Source organism: Xenopus laevis, chromosome 2L (genome assembly GCF_017654675.1).
Source record: "Xenopus laevis strain J_2021 chromosome 2L, Xenopus_laevis_v10.1, whole genome shotgun sequence".
Classification (NCBI taxonomy): domain Eukaryota; kingdom Metazoa; phylum Chordata; class Amphibia; order Anura; family Pipidae; genus Xenopus; species Xenopus laevis.
In genome coordinates this window covers 120,949,876-120,976,324 of record NC_054373.1, presented here as the reverse complement: position 1 = coordinate 120,976,324, position 26,449 = coordinate 120,949,876, and the positions used below count along the sequence as shown (strand labels likewise).

Below are 26,449 nucleotides of genomic sequence, written 5' to 3'. Positions count from 1 at the left end.
CCTGATTTACATGTTGAGAAGTAAGGCCATTTTGTTGTAGGTAATACTTTGTTACAAATATAAAACGTCTGCTGTATATTTTCCACTTGTTTGGCCTTGGCATTTATCCAATACTTAATGAGAAATCACAGTACAATTAGCTATGCTGCTTCTCGCTTTTCTGGCATAGTATGAGGAAAATCACAAAGCCTTGAACAGGAAATGCATTGGTACATCAGCAAATAATGACCTTTGTTTCTTCTTTATTTTTTTTTTCTCTCTAATGATTGAGCATTGGTTTTTTTTCTGCATATACTGTTATTTCTGTTTACTAAATGTTCTAACACTGTGGATCCGATATGTAGTAATGTTCAAAGTTTACCCAGTTCTTTACCATTACATTAAAAAACATAAGCCATAGGTAAATTTCCACAGGAGTTCAATTGGGTTAAGATTAGGGATGTCAATAGGCCAGTAAAGTTCTTCTACTCAAATCTCTGAAAACCAATTCTGCACTGACCCCATGGGCACAGTGGGTGTAGGAGGCATTGCTGGGCAGAAACGGGAAAGGGCCGTATGCATTTACAGGTATGGGATCCATTATCCAGAAACCTGTTATCCAGAAAGTTCCAAATTGCGGAAAGGTCATATCCCATAGATTTCATTTTATCCAAATAGTCCAAATTTTTAAAAGTGATTTCCCTTTAATAATAAAACAGTAGCTTGTACTTGATCCAAACTAAGATATAATTAATCCTTATTGGAAGCAAAACAATCCTATTGGGTTTATTTAATGTTTACATGATTCCTAGTAGACTTAGACATGAAGATCCAAATTAGGGAAAGATCCGTTATCTGGAAAACCCCAGGTCCCGAGCATTCTGGATAATAGGTTGCATACCTGTATGATGCAGTGTCAGCATTTATGGCTTTGGCTTTAATAGCCAGTTCTAATAATTAGAAAATCCATAGGATATTATTTGCTATCCTAGGTTGCCTTAAGTGACAAAGGGGTCATATCTGTTGCTTTTGAATCTGAGCTGCATCCTAAAGATCAATTGCAAACTCACTGAACAGTTATGTGCTATGTGGCCCCCCTTCAAGTCGCAGACTAAATCAGAGTTTGGATGTGTAACCGAATAGCCAGAACACTACGTCCTGCTTTTCAGCTCTCTTAAGCTGGCCATAAATGTTGAGATTTTTAAAAGATCCTGATCGTGAGACCACGATATTTTCAGAACGATCGTACGAATTTACCATCAACTAAAAAGACCAATTTGCCAGGAAAACAAAGGGGAGCTGCCTGCTTGGCCCTGCAAACATAGATAGATTGCACTGGGACCGACAAAGATTTTTTGACCTGGCCGATCAATTTCCTGACAGATGTCGGCCGAAAAATCGTAAGATGTACGATCGTTCGAATCCCACTAACCGCACGATAATTTCGAAGGATTGGTCGGGCTTCCTTAAAATCTGTCGTTCGGTAAGAATAATCGTTGCGTCTATGGTGACCTTAACTCTGATTTAGTCAGCGACTTGAAGGGGGCCACATGGGACATCTGAGTTTGCAATTGATCTTCAGCATGCAGCTCAGATTCAAAAGCACACGGTTATGACCCCTTTGTCCCTCCCTTAAGTCACTGATTGATTACTGCCTGTTAAGCAGTCAGTTGAAACAAAGAGAGCTGCAAAGCAGGAAGTAGTGTTCTGGCTATTATGTTAGACATCCAGTCAATCCCGCCTTTATTACATTTTTGGCTAACAAAACAAACAAATTAACAAACATATTAAAAAAATTTTTTATTTTGCACAGACTATCTATTTACCCCGTTTTATTTTCACACTGAACTGTTCCTGAACTGTAGGATAGTGTTTTAGACAACCTTCTAAAAAGTCTTGTATTTTTTTAAATGAGGAAAGGGGGACCCAAACTATTATGAAGGGATCTCTATGATGTTTAATCCATACAGAGAGCCAACGCTCAGCAATCAGACCAATGGAACTTTGCTGTATTGTGATCATGACAGACTATGGATTTTACTTTATGTAAGGGGTTACCATCAGTTGATCTAGAGATCCTCCAAGTCTGCTTAGTTTTACAACTAAACAAAGTATTGACTAATGAGAGAATAAAAATAAGCGTGATTTGGCATAAATAATAATAAAAATGTAATAAAATTGTCAGGGCACCTTACAAAGGGGTTTAGCAAAAAAAAAGTATTAATGTATACCTCATGATAAGTGTCCTCCAATTCTCCATCGTATATCCATCGGTAAAGGAAGTTAACGATGGGATGGGACACTAAGCCAAGGATGTGCTGCACCAAAGAGCGCATGTATGGATCACCTGTTTTCGTATAGGCATGTACAGCTGATGCCAATTCACCTCCTTTCCTTCCTGAAAAATAAAACATTTCATTTTTTTTATGGCATCTGTAACAACATATTTCCAGAAGAAAAAAAATTAACAGAGACAAAGGTGAGATGTATGCTTGCACAGCAGATCAGGATTTGGAAACATTAAGCAGCAGCATTAAATGTATCCAAATATAATAAACACTTGAGAAAATAAAAGTTATAAAATAGTGTAACGTACACCTTTTTTACCTGCTATGAAGATGCATTGTATACTGCTCCTGCTCGGCAGATAAATCTCTGCCACTTTAGTGATGGAAATGTGCCTTTGCCCCATTTTTTATTTTTTTACTGAACAATTCCTTTAAGGCATATTGGGCCAGGGTTTTTCTTTATCAGTTTACCATAGGTTTTTTTGCAATGTAAGGAGCTCATGATTATATGTATTAAATTTGGTTCGCAGAATGTGTTTTTTTCCTCAAGAAATACTAATGAAACTGTAATCATGTAACCCATTTGAAGTAAACAGTGTAATTGTCGTATTTTATATATTTCTGTAATAATACAGGAGCAGGTATTTGGAATGAGCGATCACAGTAAGTGATTCACATTGAATACAAAATGAATACAAGCCATCAAATAAAGTTCAAAGGCATAAGAAGTACACAGATTGAGCAATAGGTCAACACAGATATACAGTAGTATGTGTTTAAAAAGGAAATGAGAATATTCTTGAAGAGATGAAGGATGGTTGTGAAATCATTGCAGTAGGTATGAAAGCATCTTCCCTATATAGCAAGAAAAAAATGGTTAAGCATCTGGTCATGACTATTATGCCCATTGTATACTGCTTCTATAGTATTAGGCCCCTCCAGCAACACAACTGCACATTAAATACAGCTCAAAATGTCCACAGGCTGTGTGCACCATATAATGGAAGTGGATGGGCCCCCTAGGCACATATGACCAGTGTTCGGCCAGGCTGGCCAGGTGCCCTAGGAAACCTGGCCGGCCGCATTGCCTCCTATCCCCGACACACGCAGATAGGCACATGAATAGAGGGAACAGTCAGGCATGGGAGTGGAGAGAAGGGACCAGACTAGGGGTAGGAGGCAGAGAAGGTATGTGCTTGGTGCTCCCTAACTTTGGGCCCTAGGCACATGCCTTCTCTGCCTACCCCTAGTTCCAGCCCTGCATATGACCACTTTTTACACTGGCTTAGGTATAGTATGAAGGTTCTGAGGTGAATCTACTATTCGTGTAAGGCTTTCCACTAGAAGAACATTAATGGGGTTGGGCAATGAGGACTGGCTATCAATCATCATTCCATCTCTGTGCGGCTGTGAAGTACTATTCATCACTCCAGAGCATACATTTCTACAGCTCTACAATCCAATCTTGCCACTACTTCAACTGACCCTTATCATTGTGCATGGTAATACTAGGCCTGTGCTTATAATGGAAACCCATATTTTAAGTTAGAGATGCAGGATTCAGCCAAGATTCGGCCTTTTTCAGCACGATTCGGATTCAGCCAAATCCAAATGCCTGGCTAAACCAAATACAAAAAATCACGTGACTTTTTTTTGTCACATAAACAAGTCAAAACATTTTTAACCACGTACTCAGCACATAGTTCTCTTTCCACTTTTTACCTGATTTACATAGGCAAATTAGGGTTCGGATTCGGTATTCATCTGAATATTCACAAAGGATTTGGCCAAATCCTAAAATAGAGGAATCCATGCAACCCTTTTTTAAGATGAAGAAAAATCGTTGTAGGTGTGATTTTTCTTTCAGTAATAGTGAGCACTCAAACTCTGGACTTGCGATTCGTAAGCATTCATGCTTACACACTTCCTTCATAAAAGTTTGCTTACTACTTTGCAACATAGTTGTTGCTCCTAGACAATTCCACTTCACAATCATTTTATTTACAAAATATTGGACAGCTGCCATCAAAACAATTTTGTTTTCTTTCATGTGCCTCAAGTAGCATTTTAAAATATGGCCAGTAAAGGCCATATGCAACTAAGAAACCTTTGCAGCTCTAGATCACTTAAGTATTATTATGGATTTAAAGTATTCTTGTTATCTTACTACACAGAACATTTTTGAGAGCACTTATATTCAAAGGAGAACTGAAGTCTGGAAATAAGGAAAGAAATGCTATAACCTGTGTATTCTTTACCAATAACAATCCAACCTTCTTAATTGTCATAAACAGACTAGATGCTCAGTGTAGAGCGTAGGGCTGTAGCACAGGTAAATATACATTTCTCTATATATAGTTATTGAATCATGTGCAAACACATGCTAAAAGTCATGGGCTGATTTCACCTGTAATCAACTAGACAAGCTGCTTGATAGTATTTGCAGTAGGGAAAATAAAGTAGACTGCTAAACTATTTGCATCTCAAACAACATAGGCAAAAATAAAACCTGTTTGTATAAAGGACAATTACGTGTTCAATACAATTTGAGGGTTTAAAGGGTGAGATGGAAGAGGTAATTTTTTTTTAACATATTTAGCTTTCCCTCACCTTGGCAGTGGTCCACTAGTGCTGCAAGTGTCTTCAGTCTAATTTTTGGGTCATATGTCCAGACCAACAGGCGCCGAAGAGTTAAACTGCTTTCCAGTCCCAAATTTACACCTTGATCATCTTCAACCTGTAGCTAATTTAAGAAGGTTCTCTCAGTTGCAGCAGTGTATTATCAGCATTTATCCTTTCAACCAATAGTGGATATACTCCCCTTAAAGGAGAAACAAACCCCTTATTAAAAAAAACCCTACCCCCCCCACCCCTCATAGACCCCCCTCCCTCCCCCCCCAGCCTAGCAGTTACCCCAGGCAAATGCACGACAGCCATCTTCCGGGTCTTTGGTAATCTGACAATGAGACTGGCGGGGTGGCGCATGCGCAGTTGGAGCGAGTTCCCGGTTTGCAACAACTGTGCATGCGCCAAAATGGACAGAAATTGCAGAAGCGCTGGAAGGAGACACGAAGACCCGGAAGATAGCTGCCATGAACTCTGATCCCTGAATCTGCACCGAGGGGTAAGTAAAAAGGTATGGGCATTTTCCTGGCGTAGTAGCTAGACTGGGGGTGAGGAGGTAGGGGGTCTATGTGAGGTAGAGGTGGGGGTTTTTTTTTTAAATAAGGATTTGTTTCTCCTTTAAGCAGTTTCGTAAAGAGAACATTAACATTTTACATGTGTGCTACCTATATTTTAAACTTGAAAGCAGATAAAAAAGGATATATCTATTGATTTTCACTGTCCATGAAATTAACGCATTGTCTCTGCAATGAATAGAATTTTATTGGCCTGTTTAACTGGCCATTACCCCAGAAACATCTGGATTGATTGGCTACATCCCTTCCTTGTGGCCAGCCAACCAGCGAGAGACAATGGCTGCTTAACGGAGAAGGAAGGGTTAAAACTAAATAAGCTTTATCAGAAAGGTCTGTATAAATACACCAGTAAATCCTCAAAGTAATGCTTCTCAGAGTCTGCTGTCAAAAGAAACACCACATATTTCTTTCCTTCTATTGTGTACACATGGGCTTCTAGATCAGACTTCCTATTTTCATTTTACCTCCAGGGATAGGGCTTGAGCATGCTCAGTTTGCTCCTCTCCCCCTCCTTTTTCCACTCCTCCCCTCCCTGCTGTAATCTGAGCTCAGAGCTATGAGTGAGCTGGCAGACTTCGGCAAGTGATGTCACAACAAGCTAATATGGCAGCTGCTATCCTAAACAATAAACAATCCTTTAAACAATGCAAAACCTGTATTCTCAGTCAAAAAAATCTTTTATAGAAGCTTGAGAAAATATTTTCATTTAAAAAATGAATTAGTAAAATAAAGAAGCTATAATGGACATAAAAAAACTGAAGATACTGTATATACACCTATTAGTATTGTATTGTATAGTTTTGTATTTAACCAGAAAAATGTAAGTTTTTCAAGGGTATTTTACAGTCAAACTCGAATTTTCAGGTTAAAACGAAATAAACAAACATTTTTTGGGGAGTTAAAAAAAACTGAAATTTTTCAGATTTTGTAAATAAATTTAAAAAAAAGTTCGAATTTTTTAAGATTTATTATACCCCGAAACTCGAATTTAGCAAAAACCTGTCGAGGTCATGTAGACGTAAATGGCAGAGGTCCTTTGAACCATGTGAAGAGGTTTGTAGCATTCATGATGTTTGGGTTGTTTTCGGTGTGTTTTGCTACAATAATTCGAGCAATTGGGTTTTCAGGTTGTTCACCTCGAATTCCCTGATTCAAGTTTTTTCTTAAATCGGTAAAATGAATGTAAAACTTAGTATGTTTGGATCGAAGTTCCCATTCATCGATATTTTTGTTTTCATCACTTTCAGTCAGAGATAATTTACAAATCAAAAATGGCTGGTTATACTTTACCTGAGAATGCAAAACTGAAAGAAGACGGTAGTATTCTTTGAGCTCCTGATGTAATGCAGCACAGAAACTCTGCAGGGACAAAATTCACCAAAATGATTTACTAATATGTTCATGACATTTATTTTTTGAGACATTTGCAATTACTAAACAACAATAAGCCAAATGCACTGCAAGGATAGAAGACTTATTGACCAATTATACACAGATTTTGGTATGTTTAAATGAGAACTAAACCCTAAAAATTAATATGGCTAAAAATGCCATATTTTACAGTATATACTGAGCTTATTGCTCCAGCCTAAAGTTTCAGCTTCTCAATAGCAGCAATGATCCAGGACTTCAAACTTGTCACAGGGGGTCACCATCTTGAAAAGTGTTTGTGACACTCACATGCTCAGTGAGCTCTGAGCAGCTGTTGAAAAGCGAAGCTTAGGGGTCGTCGCAAATTATCTGGTTTATGTGCTACCATGTAGTCAGTATCTGTATTATATATACTAATCAGCCTTATACTGTGACATTTATATTATATGTGTACTGTATATTGTGAGTGGGTACCTAAGCTAAGTAACTGACAGCAGCACAGAGCACGTGCAGCATATTTGGAGACACAGATCTTTACTGTTAAACGGTTGTGGTTGCCTTGGGCTGGTACAGAAGCTCAAAATATAATATACAATATTTCTAGCCTACTTGAGTTAAGCTTTAGTTCTCCTTTAAAGTAATGCAGAAGGGATAAAAAAAATCTAATGGGCCAATTCTATGTTAAATAAACACCAACATTTTAAGGCATAACTAATATCACATTTGAATTTATAGATACAAGGGTGATTTGACCCATAATTTCCATGGACAAATGCATTCTCTAAATTCAGCAGCACCCCATAATAGTTGGTCATGAATTTACTAAGCTTTTGTTGTATATACAAAACGCCTCTGTGAGTGTAAGCAACATCCCCCCCCCCATGTGCATAAATGTACAAAAATAATTTTAAAAAATAGATATGACCTTTAGTCTCATGTAGTGGCATTGAGCTACAGTGATCTACATACCTGCCCAACAAGTCCAAATGCACGATCCAGGCTCCTCTGGTCTGTGTATTTTCTAATTTTATTGTGAAGCCATCCAAGTTCTGCAAGTTTGCTTGTAATATCTCTCAAGGATTTTGATAGAGCTACCTAAAAATCATAAATATACTTCTGTGGTACATGATTTATAACTATAGTATTGAAAAATTATTTTACTATATTACTGTAGACTATTTAACTAAACATCGGTCACATATGAAAACCAACAAAATACTATATAATTTGTTTTATTCATGGGCTGTGTGTTAATTAAATATTAAACAATCCTAAACAGTCAGCCAGAAAACATCGTCACCGTTACCATTAGTATAGATTCATACAGTAGTTAACCATAGGGTGGGGGTTTTCAAAGAGAAAAATGTCAGGCTCTCATTAGAAATTTGAATAAACAAATAAATGCTAAAACGACTACAAATACAAAACAGGATATTTTCCTGCATCTATATACATTATAACCTTATTTACACAAAATACTATGGATAAAGCAACTATTTTGCCTTTGGACTCCTCAACGCCCCACAACTGAATGGTGTGTCATCTCACTGCTTTATTGAACAGCATGACTAAAATTCTTGCACAAATATTCTGTTGAAGACAGAGATCCCACACTTGCTTTTTGCCTAGATTTATTTAGCAGTTAATCAGGTCACCTTCCCCTATACAGATCTGTGGGTTTATGTTGAGAAAGCACAGCAGCATCAGAAGCAAATTTCTCCCCAGTGCTACAGCTCAGAAGGCATTTCAAGGTCATGTCGGTCGATGATAATGGTCGACAATAATGTGCAGCAATGATTTAAAAGCTAGGGATCGCTGCCAGTTATTTCCCAATGATAGACTGCCATAAGCACTGGGCATTCACATTCTACAGAATGTAGCCTGGTGATTCAAAGCCCCTCTTACTACAAGAAGTAATTTCTTTTACTGTACACAAAATCCCAGGATATGTATATTAAATCACTGAACACTCAACATTTCGCCATTATTCCTGAATGCAAATCAAAAGCAAATAAAATTAGTTATGCATCTCAACAAAAGGGAACATTTTATTTACAGTAGGTTACAAATATATCATAAGTATTAGGGAAGTGTCATAAAGTCATTGAGCATTTGGGAAGCGTCAAAGAGTTTGGCCTAAATCGAATAATCATTGACACAACTCATAGGTTTTTCTTAATTAAAATGTTTGTCTTTGCCATATGATCTAAAAACCTTAAAATCACAGTGCATATCAGCGTAATGCTGCCGTGTGTACACTGGATGGCAGTACAATTCCACAGTTTATACATTTTATGATAAATTTTCTGGAAACTGATATCTGTTCAATGGTGATATTTATCAGTGATGAAGGCAAAATACTTAATGCATTGCACTTTCTATTAAGCAGAAACAACCATTAACCATTCAGAGTAAAAATTTCAACTATTTCAATGTAATGTTAAGTCAAAGATTAGAAGAAAAGTGTTTTTGGGAGGTTAAAATAACTTATGGTTTAAATTACTTCCCATAAGGACACTTTTTGACTTGATATTGAAATATTTATTTAATTCTGGGTAATGGTTCTAGCATTTCCTTATCTCTAAAACCCAGGTGTAGCCAGGATTTTAGTGAATAAATAACATTAGCATATATTTACAGTAACACTAGTGCACAGCTCATTTCTTTTACCTTGTCATCTACTTTGTAGCAGTTTTCAGAATTGCACATTTTAACGAATTTCCCATCAATTCCCTGGAACACGTACAAAAGGTCTCTCACTAAAGATGTTTCTGTTATTTCGACAGACCCTAGGACAAAAGGAAAAATGAACCTGCATAAATTTGGGCTTATTGCAGGAACAGTACATTTGCTCTAAAAATAATGGAAAATATGAAAAAAAGAATCTCAATCAATAGATTTTTGGATTGAATTAACTTAATCTGACTCTGAAATACTAGAACATACTTGATGTATTCAATGTGCAAAAAGATGGTTGCATGGTTAACCAGAGAAAAATGATTACCGTGGGGCAGATTTAGCAAGGGTCGAATAGTAAATTCGAATTTTCGAGTGTCAAAATTCACACATTCAAATTTTAATCCCCCTATTCAAATGTAAATTTGAATGTGAGATTTATCACACCCCAAACATTGAAACAGTCCTAATTCAAATATTGCCAACCTAAAACCTGCTGAATTCACATACAAGTCAATGGCAACGGTCAGTTGAGCCATTTGGACATGTTAATAGCCCTCCTGACATTCAAGTTTTTTTTGAGAAAAACTTGATTTGTACAAATACGAAATAGAATACGATTTGAATTTTCGGGTCCGAACTATTCGACAGAATATAAGACATTCAGATCTTTTCTTAAATAACCTCCCTGTCGAATTGTGAGTATATTCATGTAAAAAAAATTCACATGAATTCGAAATTTGACCTTTGATAAATGGGCCTCTATGTGTTCCTATTTATTTAAGTTTTCACTTCTCTATCCCCAGCAATACTGAAACGTGGTACTGGTGAAAACTGCCATTCGACAATGATGGCCTCCTATATGGATTTAGCCATTGGATTTTATCAACTGCAAAATGATGCAAATGTATGTTGTGAATTTATTTATTTATTCAGTTCTGCAAATGGAACCCCAACCTGGTCATCAGTGGAAGATAATTATTCCCTACATTTTCCAAGCCTAAACCACTAGCGAAACAGGCAAAAAACAGAGCTGCTAATCTTTTCTCACCACTTGAGTCTCCTTCTCTTCTAGTCCTTGGCACATTTCGTGATACTGTATTGGGAAGGCCTTTGGTGGTAGTGCTTTGTTGTAATGGCTGCTGACCAGCTGCTAAAGTCCAAGCAAGGCGAGACCCTAACTGCTGACGAAGTGCATCTCCCATGTTCGGAGTTTGATTGGACTGTCTGAAAGAAAACACCACATCACACTTATTACTGCATTACATGATTCTGCAATAAAAGATCACTTTTCAATATGCTATTTAATCACCACAAAATATTGCACAACAGTTCTGTGTATTGGATTTCCATGATCTTACATTTTTTATCTATATGTTAGGAAATAAATTTAATATACAAGTTTTACTGGTTTCAGAAAATATGTAGAGTAAGGCACTAGTATATTTTCTGTCCTCCTTTTGCAGTAGAGTAGATCCAATGGTTTATTCAGGACTGTCCTGCCGGGCAACCATCTTGTTTTAATGACAACTCTTCATCCTCAAAAAACTGCAGCAATCAATGTATAGAGGAAGTTACAGACAGGGCAGCTATGTCCTGGGAGTTTACCTCAGATGTACTTTCACAAGGAAATCAAAGCCAAGTTTTGTTGCTGCATTTGTCTGTGGCTGATTTAAGTTGTGCGTAGTGATAAGGGCTGCTTGCAGTGTGCAGGATTCAAGAGGTTATGAGAATGCAAAAAACACAGTCTAAGGGCTGTGGTTTGTATATGCCAAATACAACACCATACATTTGTACAGGAGATTTATCTGTCTGTCACTGGGTGGATTTTGGTGTGAATTTTTTTTTTTTGCAGATTCCCTTCCTGTGCACACATACAGGACACTTTTTTGGGTGGGGAGTAATTCCAAATGTTTTGTCTCATGCCCCCAAAAATCTGGAAACCACTCAACTCTCAGACTACATAATCCTATACATTTCTTTGTCAGTGCCCTAAGCAGAACAAGTAAGGCTCCTGCTAGTGTACAATTATAGACTGTCCTTTTGCCTCACTGCGAATGCCACACACAGCCTCTTTTTCTACAAATTCTGCAGGTGTAGCAAGCAAATCCAAGAAAATGTGTTGCAACTTTGGGTAAGCCATTCTCAGCTAAACAGCTAGCACACTGTTTAATCTGCCACTGTTCAAACAACAGCATATACAGTTGGAACATGATCAGCTGTTTGGACCTGCAATGAAGCATGCACTCTTTTCTCTTGAAGGAGTTTTGACAGTGAGGCTTTATTCTAGCATGTCAGAATGTGGGATAATTTGCAGTGAAGCAGTAGCCCGACACTGCCACTTTAAAGTGCACAGGTCAATAACATTAACAATTAACCAAAATGACAGGATTCCAAATGAGATTCTCTAGAAAAGAAAGCAACACTTATGTAGATGGCTAGTCCTCACCTCACTTTACTTTTCCAAATATTGAACACTTAAGGCATATTGCCAATTTCCACATTAAACTGCAACTAGTAACAACATTTCCATTAACGCGAGACATGCAAAATGGCTTATTTTACGCCTGTTAAAGTTTTTCTGTGAATTTCTTTTCCCCCCACAGAACAGTGGTTTCTAAAGTATATTTATAATGAAATCAAAACAGCTTAAAATAGCCGTTTCTTATAATGGCTCATTTCTTTGTGACTGTAGGTATTAAACCTCACAATCATGGGTGGACCTGAGAAGTCTTTTGTTATCCAATTTAAAGATTATAATTTAATCAACATTAAACCTTATAGTACAGAGCAAAAAAAAAAAAAAAAACTTTGTTCCCCATTGTTGCCTTTAAAATATTCGGCATTATCAGCTTTTTACTACATGAGCATGCTAGTATTTGCAGTACAATTACAGCAGCCTACAAACTCACCCTTGAATAATGGATTGCGGTGTTGGCCCATTTAAAGCATACATGCCAATACTACCAATCCCACTGCTGCCCATGCTTGCTGCATTCTGTGCACACTGCACATTCCGATCCTGGTAACTGAGCTGGAGACTCTGTGGCCTGGCATAGTAGTATGGTGTGGAATGGGCATCACGAGGCAAGGCCTGGGCAAACAATGCAGCATAACTAGAGGTCTGCAATAAAAGCACAAGGAAAAGGTTTGAATATACCGTTTAATTAATTATTGCTTTGGGATTCCACACCCTTTAATACAATTATAAGCAGCATGCTGCATTTGTAGCCTGTCTGTTTTGTATATTAAGCTTTTAATGCATGCCCAGATTTGGGCAGATTTTATCCGTAATGTTCCATTAGTTTTATGAAAGGTCGGCAAAAGGAGCTGCATCTCTGGAGCTCCTCTTCATTTCCTGCTGTTCTGATCATTCGGGTAGTTGACCCGAAAGAAATAAACAATGCAAACATGGCCTTGCATGGGTATGGCCTGTAGGACATTATTTGCCAGTTAATGTACAATTGAGGTCAGTGTATGCCCTCCTTAAAGGTCTGTTGTAAAGGAGGGCAAATTAACAATTGTATGTCTATTGTAAAGGAGGGAAAAATAAACAATTGTATGTATTTCATGCCAGTGTAGTAGGCTAATAAACAGACATTCTAATGAAGGTATTTCTGGTTAATACTTGAGTCCCTCTAGGTGAACTCATTTACATTAAGGGGGTTTTTTATTACAAAACAACAGAAAAAAAGCGAAAATCTTTTTTTTAACTTTAAAATTTTAATTTTTAGTGGGAAAAAAAAAACTAAAATTTTTCGAGATTTATTATACCCAGAAGATGGAAAAAGTCAGAATCTAAAAATCCAGCATCTCCGAACTACCTAGGTTGTATTTAAGTCAATGGAAAAGGTCCCTGTCTTATTTGGAAGATTCTGTGGTATGCCCTGGAATTAGCCAGAAAATCCAACTATTTCGGACAAAAATATGAAAAAATTCGAGTTTTGTGTGAAAAAGGCACAAAATAAATAAATAAATAAATAAACGTCTACAAAAACCTGTCTGTTGTGGAGTACTAGCCCTAGTGATTAGGCTTATGTTAAACAGGTATTATTATATTACCCCCTTAACCCTTCTAGTGCTGTTGATCAAAGGACCTACTTGGCATAATACGACCATACTGGTAGTGCCATGAATTCTATGTTTCCCTTTCAGATTTGTGATCTATCTTGCACCAGTATTTAGATGTTGCATTTCAAACAGTCAACCAGCATTTAATATTAAATATATATTAAATCTTTTTTTACTAAAACAGAAGAATGTCAGTATTTGGCTACACACCTTATTTGGCTGCTTCCGAGGATCTTCACTAAGGCTAAGCAAGAGGTAGAGTACAGACCATCTGTTTTTCAAAACACCCTGAAAGGAAAGAACATTTTTGAATTTACATATGTAGCAATGGAATACCTTATCGTATTTCTTCTGGGTGTACATTAATTTGGTAGTGAAGAAAAGGCCATATTGTCACTTCCATAAGTTGTTGCATATCAACTGGCATTCTGTACAAGAGGACAGGTTTGGTGAAAATGTAGTATATAGAAATAGAAAGGAGAAAGGAGAGGGTTTGCACACTCAATGAGAGAAATAACACTTAGTAGAAAAAGGTGGTATTAAAAAAATTATAGTAGATAGCAAACTGGTAGCAGACAAACTGGTATACCAAATACAACAGTATTAGCAGAAATATATACATACCACCAAGTAACAAGATCAAGGCAAAAAGAGACAAACCACAGGGAGAAGATTTTCGGACACTTGCCAAAAATGAGAACACCCCAACGTTTTGGCACTATAGTTTTTGTCAAGGGGAATTCGGATGTGTCACCAAGCTATCGAAGTATAAATACCCCATTCAATTAGACTCAAAAAATCTCAGTTTTCGGTCGCTTCCCGCACTTCCGCATTTGTGACGTCACGTACACCAGCGCTATTACGCTGGGTAAATGCCCAGCATAATTACGCAGCTCCCTACCTACGCAGGCGATGAAACCAGTATCAGTGTACATTGTACCATAGCAACCACAAGCAGCACATTATAAGGGTTTTGGTCATCAAATCTCTGTACCAAAAAGGCATTTAGTTATAACATCTCTCTCCTAATAGTGAGTGCTGGATAATATCATGTCTCCAGGGGCAGCATTTTTTTGGGGTGTTCTCATTTTTGGCAAGTGTATCTGCTCCCTGTGGTTTGTCTCTTTTTGCCTTGATCTTGTTACTTGGTGGTATGTATATATTTCTGCTAATACAGTTGTATTTGATATACCAGTTTGTCTGATGTAAAAACATTTTTTGCTATCTACTATAAAATATTTTTTTTTTACCACCTTTGTCTACTAAGGGGCCGATTCATCAAGGGTCGAATATCGAGGGTTAATTAACCCTCGATATTCGACTAGGAATTGAAATCCTTCGACTTCGAATATCGAAGTCGAAGGATTTAGCGCAAATTCTGCGATCGAACGATCGAAGGATTATTCCTTCGATCGAACGATAAAATCCTTCGAATCGAACGATGGGGGACCTTCCCCATAGGCTAACATTGACTTCGGTAGCTTTTATCTGCCGAACTAGGGGGTCGAAGTTTTTTTTAAAGAGACAGTACTTCGACTATCGAATGGTCGAATAGTCGAACGATTTATACTTCGAATCCTTCAATTCGAAGTCGTAGTCGAAGGTCGAACTAGCCCATTCGATGGTCGAAGTAGCCCAAAAAACACTTCGAAATTCGAAGTTTTTTTACTTTGAATCCTTCACTCGAGCTTGATGAATCGGCCCCTAAGTGTTATTTCTCTCCATTTCTATATACTGTTTTGGGTAACTGACTGTGGGATTACCTGGGGTTATTTGCACCTCATATACCTTAAAAAAGTATTTTTTCTATTGTGAATATTGGGAGTGCCCTCCACCAACTTATTTTCGTTGGTGAAAATGTAGTCACAGCATGGAGAAAAAAGCAGCACTGAATACTTTCAGAGTTTGCAAGAGATATCAGACTTATCAAAAAAAATGGACTGCATTCATGTGGAGGCTACAATCCTGTACATACAATCACAGTATGGCTTCAACATATAGAACTGCACAGCACATGAACCCTAATGATTTTCTATAGGTGCCTGAATCCAGATATAAATGCCCATGGGTACCTATCCTAAATGATTCACAAAGCAGGCACAAATGCTGCTGTAGGATTACAATGAACACAACAAATTTTAAATGTCATCAGAATTATAGTTCATAGGTGCTTAGCTGTAAGAATCAAACAGGAAAATCTTATTTAGGCAAACTGTGCACTTAATGGCTTTTCTATTTACAAATACATCAAACTACTTAGTTTTTTTAGTTTCTTCTAATCAATGGTGCATTTGTCCTTCAACTGGAAAACACTGATAGACTGGAAAGGTTAAAAGACCAGAAGATAAATCAAAATCGCTAACTTAGATCAAGCAAATACCACTATAAATAAACCTACACTATTGGGTTTGTTCCTTCATGTTAAAAATAATTTAAAAAAAGATATTAAATGCGGGAGGTTTTCCCATTAATGAAGATAAAAGGTTTTTGTGGGGATTAAAACAGCAAAAACCTCACCACTTATAATGGTCAAAATGACCTTCCAGGGTTTTGGCCGTAAGCTTTGTATGGTATGCGGAGACAGGTAGATGTGCCTCCTAGCACAGCAGCCATTCATTACAACTGTCTACTGACAATAGTATAGTTTTAGTGAGTGCACTAACTTGTGACTGATTAAATCTATACTGCGGTCAGTAAGCAGTCAGTAAGCAATTGTTATGAATTATGGGTGAGAGTTAACAGGCAGAAAGTAGCTACCCCATTTTGTATTGCTTTTCTTTTATCTTGCTGCAATGTGTTAGCAGTAAACACATAACATGGCACAGATCAAAGAGAAACCCACAACCATAGAATCTAGGGCACTGACAAGGGTCCTTTTATGCTGGCACCATCAATTCTACAGTGACTGGTTAAAGGGGTTACATTTATCCTTTGCCATGTTGCTCAATTAAAAGCCATCACCATGAATACAGGCTCTTGATAAGTGTACTTCCTAGAGGAGCTCCAAAATCAGAACTTAAATATCGTTGATAGGAACTTTGAAAATGTTAATACTCAGCAAGCCAGGAAGGATCAGTCTTCGATTTTTTGTGTTTTGTTTTCTAAAACTGTTTTAAGATCATCAAGCCTCTTCTAAGACCCTCAAGATGGCTCCAGCATATCAAGGAAGTGGTCATGAATCTACAAAGTTGCCCTTGTTTCCTCAATGGTCGTCAGCAACTTAAGACCATAGAGGAAAACAAAAGAATTTTTCACAGATATCCCTTTGGATTGGCATTTCTGGTTCCCAGAGAAACTCAATTTTTTCTCCTAACTTCCTCTCCTGAGCTCAGCTTATCCATTACAGTGCTTATTCCAAGCAGAACTTTTTATGAAGCCTGGATTCTTGATTGCATGAGCTTTACATACAGCACACACGTGCTGTTTGCAAATATAAATGTGACCGATGATGTGTCAAAGAGAAAATGGCCACCAGGTGAAAGCAGTTATATGGCTTAGGAAAATGTGATGGCACTGGAGAGGGGGTATATGCAGTACAAATGATGCGGTTCAGGTAAAGTAGATGTCACCAACCTATATACCTGTGCATAGTGTTTCTATGTTCTAGGGATGCACCGAATCCACTGCTTTGGATTTGGCCAAACCCACGAATCCTTCGCGAAAGATTCGGCCGAATACCGAACCGAATCCGAACCCCAATTTGCATATGCAAATTAGGGGTGGGAAGGGGAAATCATTTTTTACTTCCTTTTTCTGACAAAAAGTCACACAATATCCCTCCCCACCCCTAATTTGCATATGCAAATTAAGATTTGGTTCGGCCAGGCAGAAGGATTCGGGCAAATCCGAATCCTGATGAAAAAGGCCGAATACCAAACCAAATCCTGAATTCGGTGCATCCCTACTATGTTCTATAAAAACAAGAAGGCCAAATTGAGAAAGCTACAATGTTAAAATAATACACAACTTTATAATACGTTATAGCATAAGAGGATAATAATAAAATAGACTAAGGAGCCCCCGTTGACATTGGTTAATGTGAACAGTTGGCCACTAAAATAATACATTGTACTGATGGCATTTTTACCTATTCAGGTAAAAACACAAATTTTTAAAAAAGTATTTAGGTGAGAGAACATATAGAATAATACATACATAAATAATATGAAAAAATTTATTATCCTTTCAGGAATAGTAACTGACAATTTACAGATGCCTCCAAGAGCACTAAATGGTGCAAAACTATGCCATAGCGTTCATTCAACAAGCACTTGCATCTGGGGCAGGTCTGTACCCTGAGCCTCATGCCAAATTAAAAATCCAGCACAAGGTGCAGAGGGCAGTGCTGGGTGGTACAAGGAACTTACCGTCTGCCAGTAGTATTAAAACAGCCCTGTACTAAACTCACCACCTGCCAGTAGTAATAAAACAGCCCTGTATTAAACTCACCACCTGCCAGTAGTATCAAAACAGCCCTGTACTAAACTTACCGCCTGACAGTAGTACTAAAACAGCCCTGCACTAAACTTACCACCTACCAGTAGTACTTAAAGAGTACTACCAGAGAACTTTCCTGGCCTGATTCAATTATACATGCAATCTGATCAGCAACATATGGTCTCCAACAAACTGAATGAAAGGCATTGGATAAAGCCATATTCAGTCTGAAGCAATCAACTTAAAGCCAACAACTACATTACATGATAGGTGGTGATTCAAGAACACACTGGCAAGCAAAATACAGAAAGTAATATACCTGTGACTGAAGCTTTCTGTGAAGTTCAGAAAAGAGAGCACCATCTGCTTCCCTCCTCTGTCTCACAACTGTCAAAAGGAAGGAAAAGGTACTTAAACTTTGCAGGCGACGAAATTTATGTTCTAAAATAAAAAATTTGTATTAAAATTGGTTAGAGGATTTATCTGTTTTACTAGTAAGGTTAGATTTGCGCTCTAATTTGCCTAAATGTATCTGTATAGCAACTTTTTATATACCACAATCAGAAAATGGTAAAATTTTATTGGGGACTGAACATATTGGTTTACGGTTGTTTAATCTACACTTTACAAACCTAATCAAAACTGTCCAAATAGATCAAGAACAATACTATAGGGCTGAATGTAAAATCTACAGATGTTGGTCTGCTGCAATGTTTCCTCTAATTAATTCTTGAACGTGCACAAAAAAAACATTTGTGCGTACATTTGAAACTTAAATGACATTTTCTTAAAAACTTTTATGGATCCATATTGGTGACAAAACAATCCTATTGGATTTACTTATTTTTTAAATGGTTTTTAGCAGACCAGCAGGCATGGTGATACAAATTACGTATATACCCCTTATCCGAAAAACCACAATTGCCAAGCATTCTACATAATAGATCCCATTCTGGCAAAATGTAAGAAAGCTTTCAGTGTCTGTAACATGTGTCTGAAAATTAGATTACATACATTCTTTCTTGATTTTTTCGGCCACAAGAAATTCATCTCTTTCAACGGTGGGAGCAAAGTTGCTGCCTATTACTCTGACTGCGTACTGAAACTGCTGGGCCACATCAGCTGAAAAAATAAACAAATATGTTACACCCTTATCTCTGCTTTAACATTTATACATACGAAAATTACCCTTGAATGCTTCATTATACAATCAGATACACTTTTAAGCAATCTACAGCTGGTCAAATATCTGGTCCTTTCCCAAAAGCCATGCATACAACTCCATTGCGTTCAGACTGCTGGCCCTGGGGCCAAACGATCAATCAGTCTGATTTGGCCCATCATGCAGTTTAGCAAAAAATGTGCATGGTCAGCTTTAGTAACCATTTTTCAGTAAAGGACAGAAATTGGTTGCAGGTGGTAAGACTACAGAATGTCAATGTTTTGGAGATTATAAAATGGGAAGGATCCCATAAACTCACCTTTGTGTCTAGAAATTTGGAATGGGAAGAACTATCTGTATATGAAGCATTTGGCTGTATTTTCAGGATGCTTTAACTTCAAAAATACAGTAATTTCGGTAAACAAATCAACATCACAGAACACGAGATCCTGGAGTTACACTTCAGCTTCAGTCAGAGTTTTAACTTGGGGTGTCAGTATTGCTTTAAACATATTTAAAACTAATTCAGGATCACATGTAACACGAGCAAATGATTTTGATTTAAAACTGGATGCATGCCTTCAAGATCAAGACAAATTATTGCTAATGCAATATTAAAATTTCCATTACCCAGCAGTTCATTGTGATTTAGGCAAGGAAGCCAAATGAAATGTATGAGCTCAATGATGGTGCACTTTAAAACACAAACAACACAAACTATACACTAATGTTATTCCAGGCCCGAGACACTTGAAAATAAACATCTTAAATCTATAGAGTACATTAACAAAAAACATAAAACAACATCGTAGCCTTGTTCATATATAAAGTGCCTAGTGTGTCAAGTAGAGCTTTGTGGTGACCTTTAAATGATCAATTTTTCTGATGTATTTATAGCATCTGTGGAAGATTGCAGGAAGGATAACAGTTGTAATTCTCTTACAATAGATGCTTTCAAGTCCACAAGACATACACCATGATGTGTATAGTGTTTTGTGCTCACAGATAAACGGATAGTACATGAACTGAATCTAAAATCCATTATGTATATGAAGGATTACAAAAACAATATACACAAAGGTTTAGGGGACAGCAATAGAGTCAGTTAAACAAAGCATAATACATTTCCATTTATAGCCATTACATTTTTCATAAGATCCCACCACCATTAGAAAACATATAAATCAGTAAAGCTGTAAGTAAAAAAAAAAATATGTATAGTAAATTTCTGTAGCAACCAGCACATTTAGTAAAATTTTCAAACGGGTCTTCTTTGAATCGCCACTATGGACTGGTTGCATATATCACTACAAACCGGAGGTCCTGCTATTTTTAACTGATAAACATCCATCATTGACAGGACCCAGCAGATAACAGCAATTTCCATCCACTTTGAACAAGGAGCTGTTCATAATATTTTAGCTTCTCCTGCTCAGGAAGAAATTTGGGGGCATCAATAAAACATAACTGGTGCTTGCCTGTTTTTGTGTGCTCTGAATTTACATATCAATTTATATTTATGCAAAAATAAAGTATTTCTGTATCACTTTGCTACTTTTTCTGTGTGGACAATTCTGGCAGATATTAATTATTATTCAAACTTTGGATTATGCCAAAGGAGCAGAATGAATTTAAAAAATCCTGTTAAAAGGAACCCTTGTCCCGGATCTATCAGATATATAATCCAAACATCCAGTAACACATAGCAGAGCCTACTTTCAAACAGAACTCTCTCTATAAGAAACTGAATGTCATACATGCCCTGGAACTGGATTGCTCAGTAGTTTTAAGCAAATATCTGCCTCCTTGTCAATATCTGACTTTTGACTGGCATCTTAGGAACCACCCAGGCACCCTTGCAGCATTTTGGTTAAGCTTTCGGACAAAGCAGACAACAGAGATGTAAAACCGTGCAATATTAATGTAATATACATACCTATGAGCCAAACATAAGCAATGATACCTTTTGTATTCTTGGCAGAAGTTGACATTAGCATTTGTGATTCAGCACAAACATTGATGAACGTGTTTTTAATTCAAGTGGTTGACAGTTGCAGATACATTTTTTGGGAGTTTATTAACTGCTTTAAGTGAAAAAGACTGAACACCTCTGATTTGAAAACAAACTAGCTAGACCAAAGAAGTACTGATGCACAAGGTCGTACTCGGACATAAAAGATAAATAATAAAAATGCCTATGCAGATCAATAATGTCCACAAATCAAAAATTATACTTGCTTGCTATCCCCTTCCCTGTTCTTCCACACAGCTACAGGACATCCCGCAAGGATACAGAATAAATATAGGTGGTACAGGTATGGGACCGGTTATCCAGAATGCTCAGAACCAAATAAACCAAATAGGCTGGTTTTTCTTCCAAAAAGGATTAACTATATCTTAGTTTGGCTCAAGTACTAGGTACTGTTTTATTATTACAGAGAAAAAGGAAGTCTTTAATTAAAAATTTGGATTATTTGGATTAAATGGAGTCTATGGGAGACGGGCATTCCGTAATTTGGAGCTTTCTGGATACCGAGTTTCCGGGTAACAGATCCCACACCTGTACTTTAATTTGTGCTCTTATGCGTGTACTTCTTGGGGTAAATTATTAGCTTGAACTTAGAGGTGCTGTCAAACTGCCTTTTTGGCGACATTCATTCTATACAAAACTTTCCCCATTTTGAAATAAAACATACCAGATACATAAGGCAATGGAAAATGCAACAAATAAAGCACATGTCATACAGCAGTTGTAAATTTGCCTGAACTAAAATATACACTGGAGCCATTATTTATTGATACAAGTGCAATATATTATTTAGATTGTAAACTTTCCAATTGTTTCTATTTTTTTTTTCATTGCTTTTGTAATATTGAAGTTTCATTCCTTACTGTCTCATGTCTACGTATAGCAGCTGAGGGCACAGACTCAGTAACTCAGTATTCAAATTTGCAACATTAGTTGATACATTTCTTAAATTTGGCCCTGCTGAAAAAAGTCAGGTGTTATAATTGATACAATAGTTGCTAACTTTACAGATGCTGCTAGAAAAATGCATCAACTAACATAGCAAATTGTTCCGATTCAGAAACAACACCTGGATTATTGAGCTGCCAGACTGAATCATCAGAGAAAAAAACTTTAAGCTTCAGTTTAAAAATAAAAAACCCAAGAATTAAAATAGATAACAATTGAAAAAAGTATTTTATTTATGGAGTACTATCTAAAATCAACCAAAGAGAAATAAATGTTAGGAAGGTAAACAACCCTTTCAACTTAAATAGAAACATTTTGGCGATACATTGCCTTTGTTAAATAAAAAATAAATAAAAAAAAACAAGTCAGGTGACCACCCATGCATGTAAAGACGAAAGTTCTGAACCAGGCAGGAACATCATCCTTTGTCATGGTCTTTCTTAGCACAATTGAATGAGGATCTCTGTTCCAAGCTTCCCATTGACAAAATGTTCAAAGCCTTGTATCTAATAACAATATCTGTATTTGTACAGCCAGATTTAGTAAATTAGGTCTTCCTCTCTCTAAGCCTAGATAGGTGAACAAACAGATACGAACACAAACCTTCTCACTATAATACACATTTATATATACACTACCCTGGCTTGATAAACACTTCAAATCACTCAGCATTCCAGCAACCAGGTGTACATGTTAATTGTATACCATCAATAACAGTTAGAAAAGTTCTTTCTGCCTGACAACGAAAATATTGTAGCAGTATATACATCAGTATATAGAGAGATAAAGAAGCCCAAATTACATGGGACAAGAGAAATTCAGCAGGAGAACTAAAGCTTAACCAAAGAAGTAACCCAGAAATGTACATGTTGGGCTTCTGTAACAGCTCAAGGCAACCACAGTCCTTTAGCAGGGAAGATCTGTGCCAGTGAAGATGCCCCAGTAGCTCCACACTTCTTTTCTGCTTATTCACTGCACATGCTCAGTGCTACTGTCACTTTCTGAGCTTAGGGACCAACTCACAATATACAGTACACATAGAATACTGTCACAATATAGAGCTTAGTAATAGGGAAGCACCGGTTCAGGATTCAGTTCGGGATTCTGCCTTTTTCAGCAGGATTTGGATTCAGCCGATGCAAAGTGGAGAGGGAAATCGGTTGACTTTTTGTCACAAAACAAGGAAGGTTCTCTTCCCAACCTTAATTTGCGTATGCAAATTAGGATTTGGTTCAGTATTCGGACAAATCTTTAGCTTAGAGAGAAGCTCAGCTTCTCAACAGCTGCTCCGAGCCCACTGAGCATTTGAGTGTCACAGACACTTTACAATATGGTGACCCCCTGTGACAGGTTTGAAGTCCTGCATCATTGCTGCTATTGAGATGCTGAAACTTCAGGCTGGTGCCAGAAGTTCAGTATATAAAATATGGCATTTTTAGTCATATTAATTTTTAGGGTTTAGTTCTCCTTTAAGATTTGAAGTGCTATCATTGTAACTGAAGCCAGCGCTATGGTGATATACATATATATATATATATATATATATATATATATATATATATATATATATATATATATATATATCTATACCCCGAAAGCCGCTATATACTTCTTAATGGTACTGTTAGTGGTACTCAGATCACGATTCTGAATTTGTATGCACCCTCAGTAGGAGTCGAACAGTTTTACACTGAGGTTTTTCAGTTATTGCAAACACATATGAAAGGTTTAGTATTGGTCCTGGGTGATTTGTAACTTAGTGATGAATCCCAATTTAGACCGCTCTTCAGGACCTAGTAGTAGCTCACTAGCGGCACCTAAGTACCTCAAGAAACTACTTCAAGACTGTGCGCTGATAGACTCCTGGCGTTCACTGAACCCAGCTATAACAGAATTCACATTTTACTCTCCAGTGCATGATTCTTATTCCAGAATTGACCATATACTAGTGACACAGCATACGTTGCAACAAATTACCCTAGCGGATATACTCCCAATAACATGGTCAGACCATGCCCCAGTAATGGTAAGATGCTCCATCTTACAAGCAGTTCCAACCAGACATGCATGGCGGTTAAATGAATCCCTCTTAACCGATACCACCCTGACATCCGCAATTATAAGGGAGCTGGAAAAAAGTAACAGGATCTCTCTAAGGTAGGAAAACATGCAAGAAGGATGCTGCTCTAGTGAAGTCCTGTAGGTGTTTGTGTGTGTGTATGTGTGAGAGAAGGAAACTTTGGAATGCATCTGAAAATATGGTTTGTGATGCATTTTTGAAGATGGTTTTGTAAGTGTCAAGAGTTAAACACAAGATATATGGGGAACTGGTGTTGGTAAGTGAAGATAGCTGCAGTAGAAGCTGCAGTAGAGAGGTTCATGTAAATGTAAGGCAATCGTTTTGTTTCTGCTTGAGTCTTGGGAGAAACAAATTGTGAGATTTGATTTGTAATTCTCATCACAAGTTCAGAGCAGTGGAGACAAGAGACCACCTTGAAGAAGTATGAAGTATGGGAAAATTCAAGATTTTGAACTGCATGCATTCACCCATGCTGCAGCACAATGCAGGAAAGCAAAGCACAATTCTATTTTTAATGTAAAACTTTCCAGTACAGGGTTTAAAGCAAAGTCACTATTTCCTGAATAGTATGAAAACCATGAGTAGCACTAGCACTGTATCTTTCAAAACAGTGCAGATGTGTGTCTGTGTGATCATTCTGCCCGTGTGCCATACTGGCTGAACTTCCACTTCTGCCAAAGGGCATCAGTTTGTGACAATATCCTATAGTGGGGAATACAAAAACATACAGACAAATGAATGTGTGTCTGCAGTGGTAGGGACCTGAAATTCCAAGCTAAACCGGTAGGGAATGAGGTGAATGATCATTTCTGGAATATGCTGAATAAATAAAGGATGATGTATTTATATGACAGCATTGTTACTTTACTATTACTTCTAAACCATAAATAAACATTATACTAATTGTATATACTGGTGTGTTATGACACAGCCTGTTTCATTGAATAAGCAGGAGCCATGTGCAACTACTATTCATTCATCCATCCATTCGCTGGTGAAGTCTGCAACACTGCAGGGGTAATCAAGTGAATTAGGATTCCAACTTAATTATTGGTTAGCTAAATGATGGGGTTTGTGATTTGCTAAATGACTACATCTCCCAGCATCCCCAGTCTTGATGTTATAGTGAATCGTTTGAAGGTCCCTAGATTACATGCAATAATTGCCATACGAGAGGGGCAGCTTGAAGGTCCCTGGATGGATAACATACATTATTTGCCATGCCCGGCATAGAGTGACTACACAGTGGCCAGCATTACCTTCCCCCTTGCCAAGGATCCGACAGCACAGATTCTGCAGTAGTACGTTTGGAGACTTTTGGTCCGGAGCTGCCATGGCTGTGTGTCATTCAGCTTTTGCCGTCCCGGATCCGACCCTCCCAGCTAACAGTCTATTCATCTGCAGCCATTGGCAACGGCGCCATTTTAACAAAACCCGCCGAAACCGGCTGACAGCTCCCACAATGCTCCTGTATGCTGTTGTTGTGACAGCGGAGCTGCAACCTGAATATCTCCCTCCCGGGCAACTTCAAACCGAGACAAAGGTTCCGGCAGCGCTTTAGCGCCCGCTACTGGCAGACACACGCTGTGCTATTCCGAAACACTGATCCTCAGGTTGTTGTACAATATTCAGATCCAACAAGGCATCCGCAGTCAGACAAGTTATTTTCTAGGTCAAGGGTCCCGGACCCCAACCTTTTTTATCCATGAGCCACATTTAAAAAAGTTGGTGAGCAACACTAGCATTAAAATAAGTTGTTAGGGAGTGCCCAATAAGGCATACCTCCTAACATTTTGGAAATAAAAAGAGGGACAAAAAAAAGTTGGCATGAGTAGCGGTGAGAATTGACCACGCCCATTTGTGTGGTCACACACCCTAATTACCACGTTCATTTTGCAGAATTTGGCAGGTTATGAAAGTTTGAACATATTTCTGTAGTTTTTTTTTTCCAGTGATTACAGATTTGCTAATGGAGGTGACTTGCCCTTTAAGCTCTGAGTCTAAATTCTCCAAAGGGACCTGTTATCTTATATTGTTACAATTACTTATTTGCTTATCTTGAAATTGTTATAAAAGTATCTTATATGCAGCTGTGGCTGTTCTAGGCTCTCTGCCAAAAGCCAATTAAGTTAGAAACGTTGTTTCTTTTTCTGGCTGTTTTCAGTGCAGAGAAAAACGGGACTTTCTAGTACAAACGAGGGCCTGTGG

At 37.6% G+C, this 26,449-nt stretch overlaps 1 protein-coding gene across 3 annotated transcripts in view; it reads right to left on the bottom strand.

The window, feature by feature from the left end:
* The window catches only part of tubgcp3.L (tubulin gamma complex associated protein 3 L homeolog), a 56,349-nt gene extending 30,599 nt beyond the window's left edge, over window positions 1-25,750 (bottom strand). Inside the window, exons 1-11 of one of the 3 annotated variants that reach the window (XM_018247189.2) lie at window positions 25,501-25,750; window positions 19,037-19,144; window positions 18,342-18,409; window positions 13,796-13,873; window positions 12,427-12,638; window positions 10,566-10,741; window positions 9,509-9,627; window positions 7,808-7,933; window positions 6,758-6,826; window positions 4,878-5,004; window positions 2,211-2,377 (exon numbers count right to left, since the gene is read on the bottom strand). In XM_018247189.2, coding sequence (XP_018102678.1) covers window positions 2,211-2,377; window positions 4,878-5,004; window positions 6,758-6,826; window positions 7,808-7,933; window positions 9,509-9,627; window positions 10,566-10,741; window positions 12,427-12,638; window positions 13,796-13,873; window positions 18,342-18,409; window positions 19,037-19,144; window positions 25,501-25,576 — 1,326 coding nt within the window. In that variant the 5' untranslated portion in view covers window positions 25,577-25,750. Of the gene's footprint in view, window positions 1-2,210; window positions 2,378-4,877; window positions 5,011-6,757; window positions 6,827-7,807; window positions 7,934-9,508; window positions 9,628-10,565; window positions 10,742-12,426; window positions 12,639-13,795; window positions 13,874-18,341; window positions 18,410-19,036; window positions 19,145-25,500 lie in introns of all 3 variants that reach the window. The other 2 variants (XM_018247188.2, XM_018247190.2) reach the window with 2 other exon arrangements.
* Window positions 25,751-26,449: the final 699 nt, after the last annotated feature.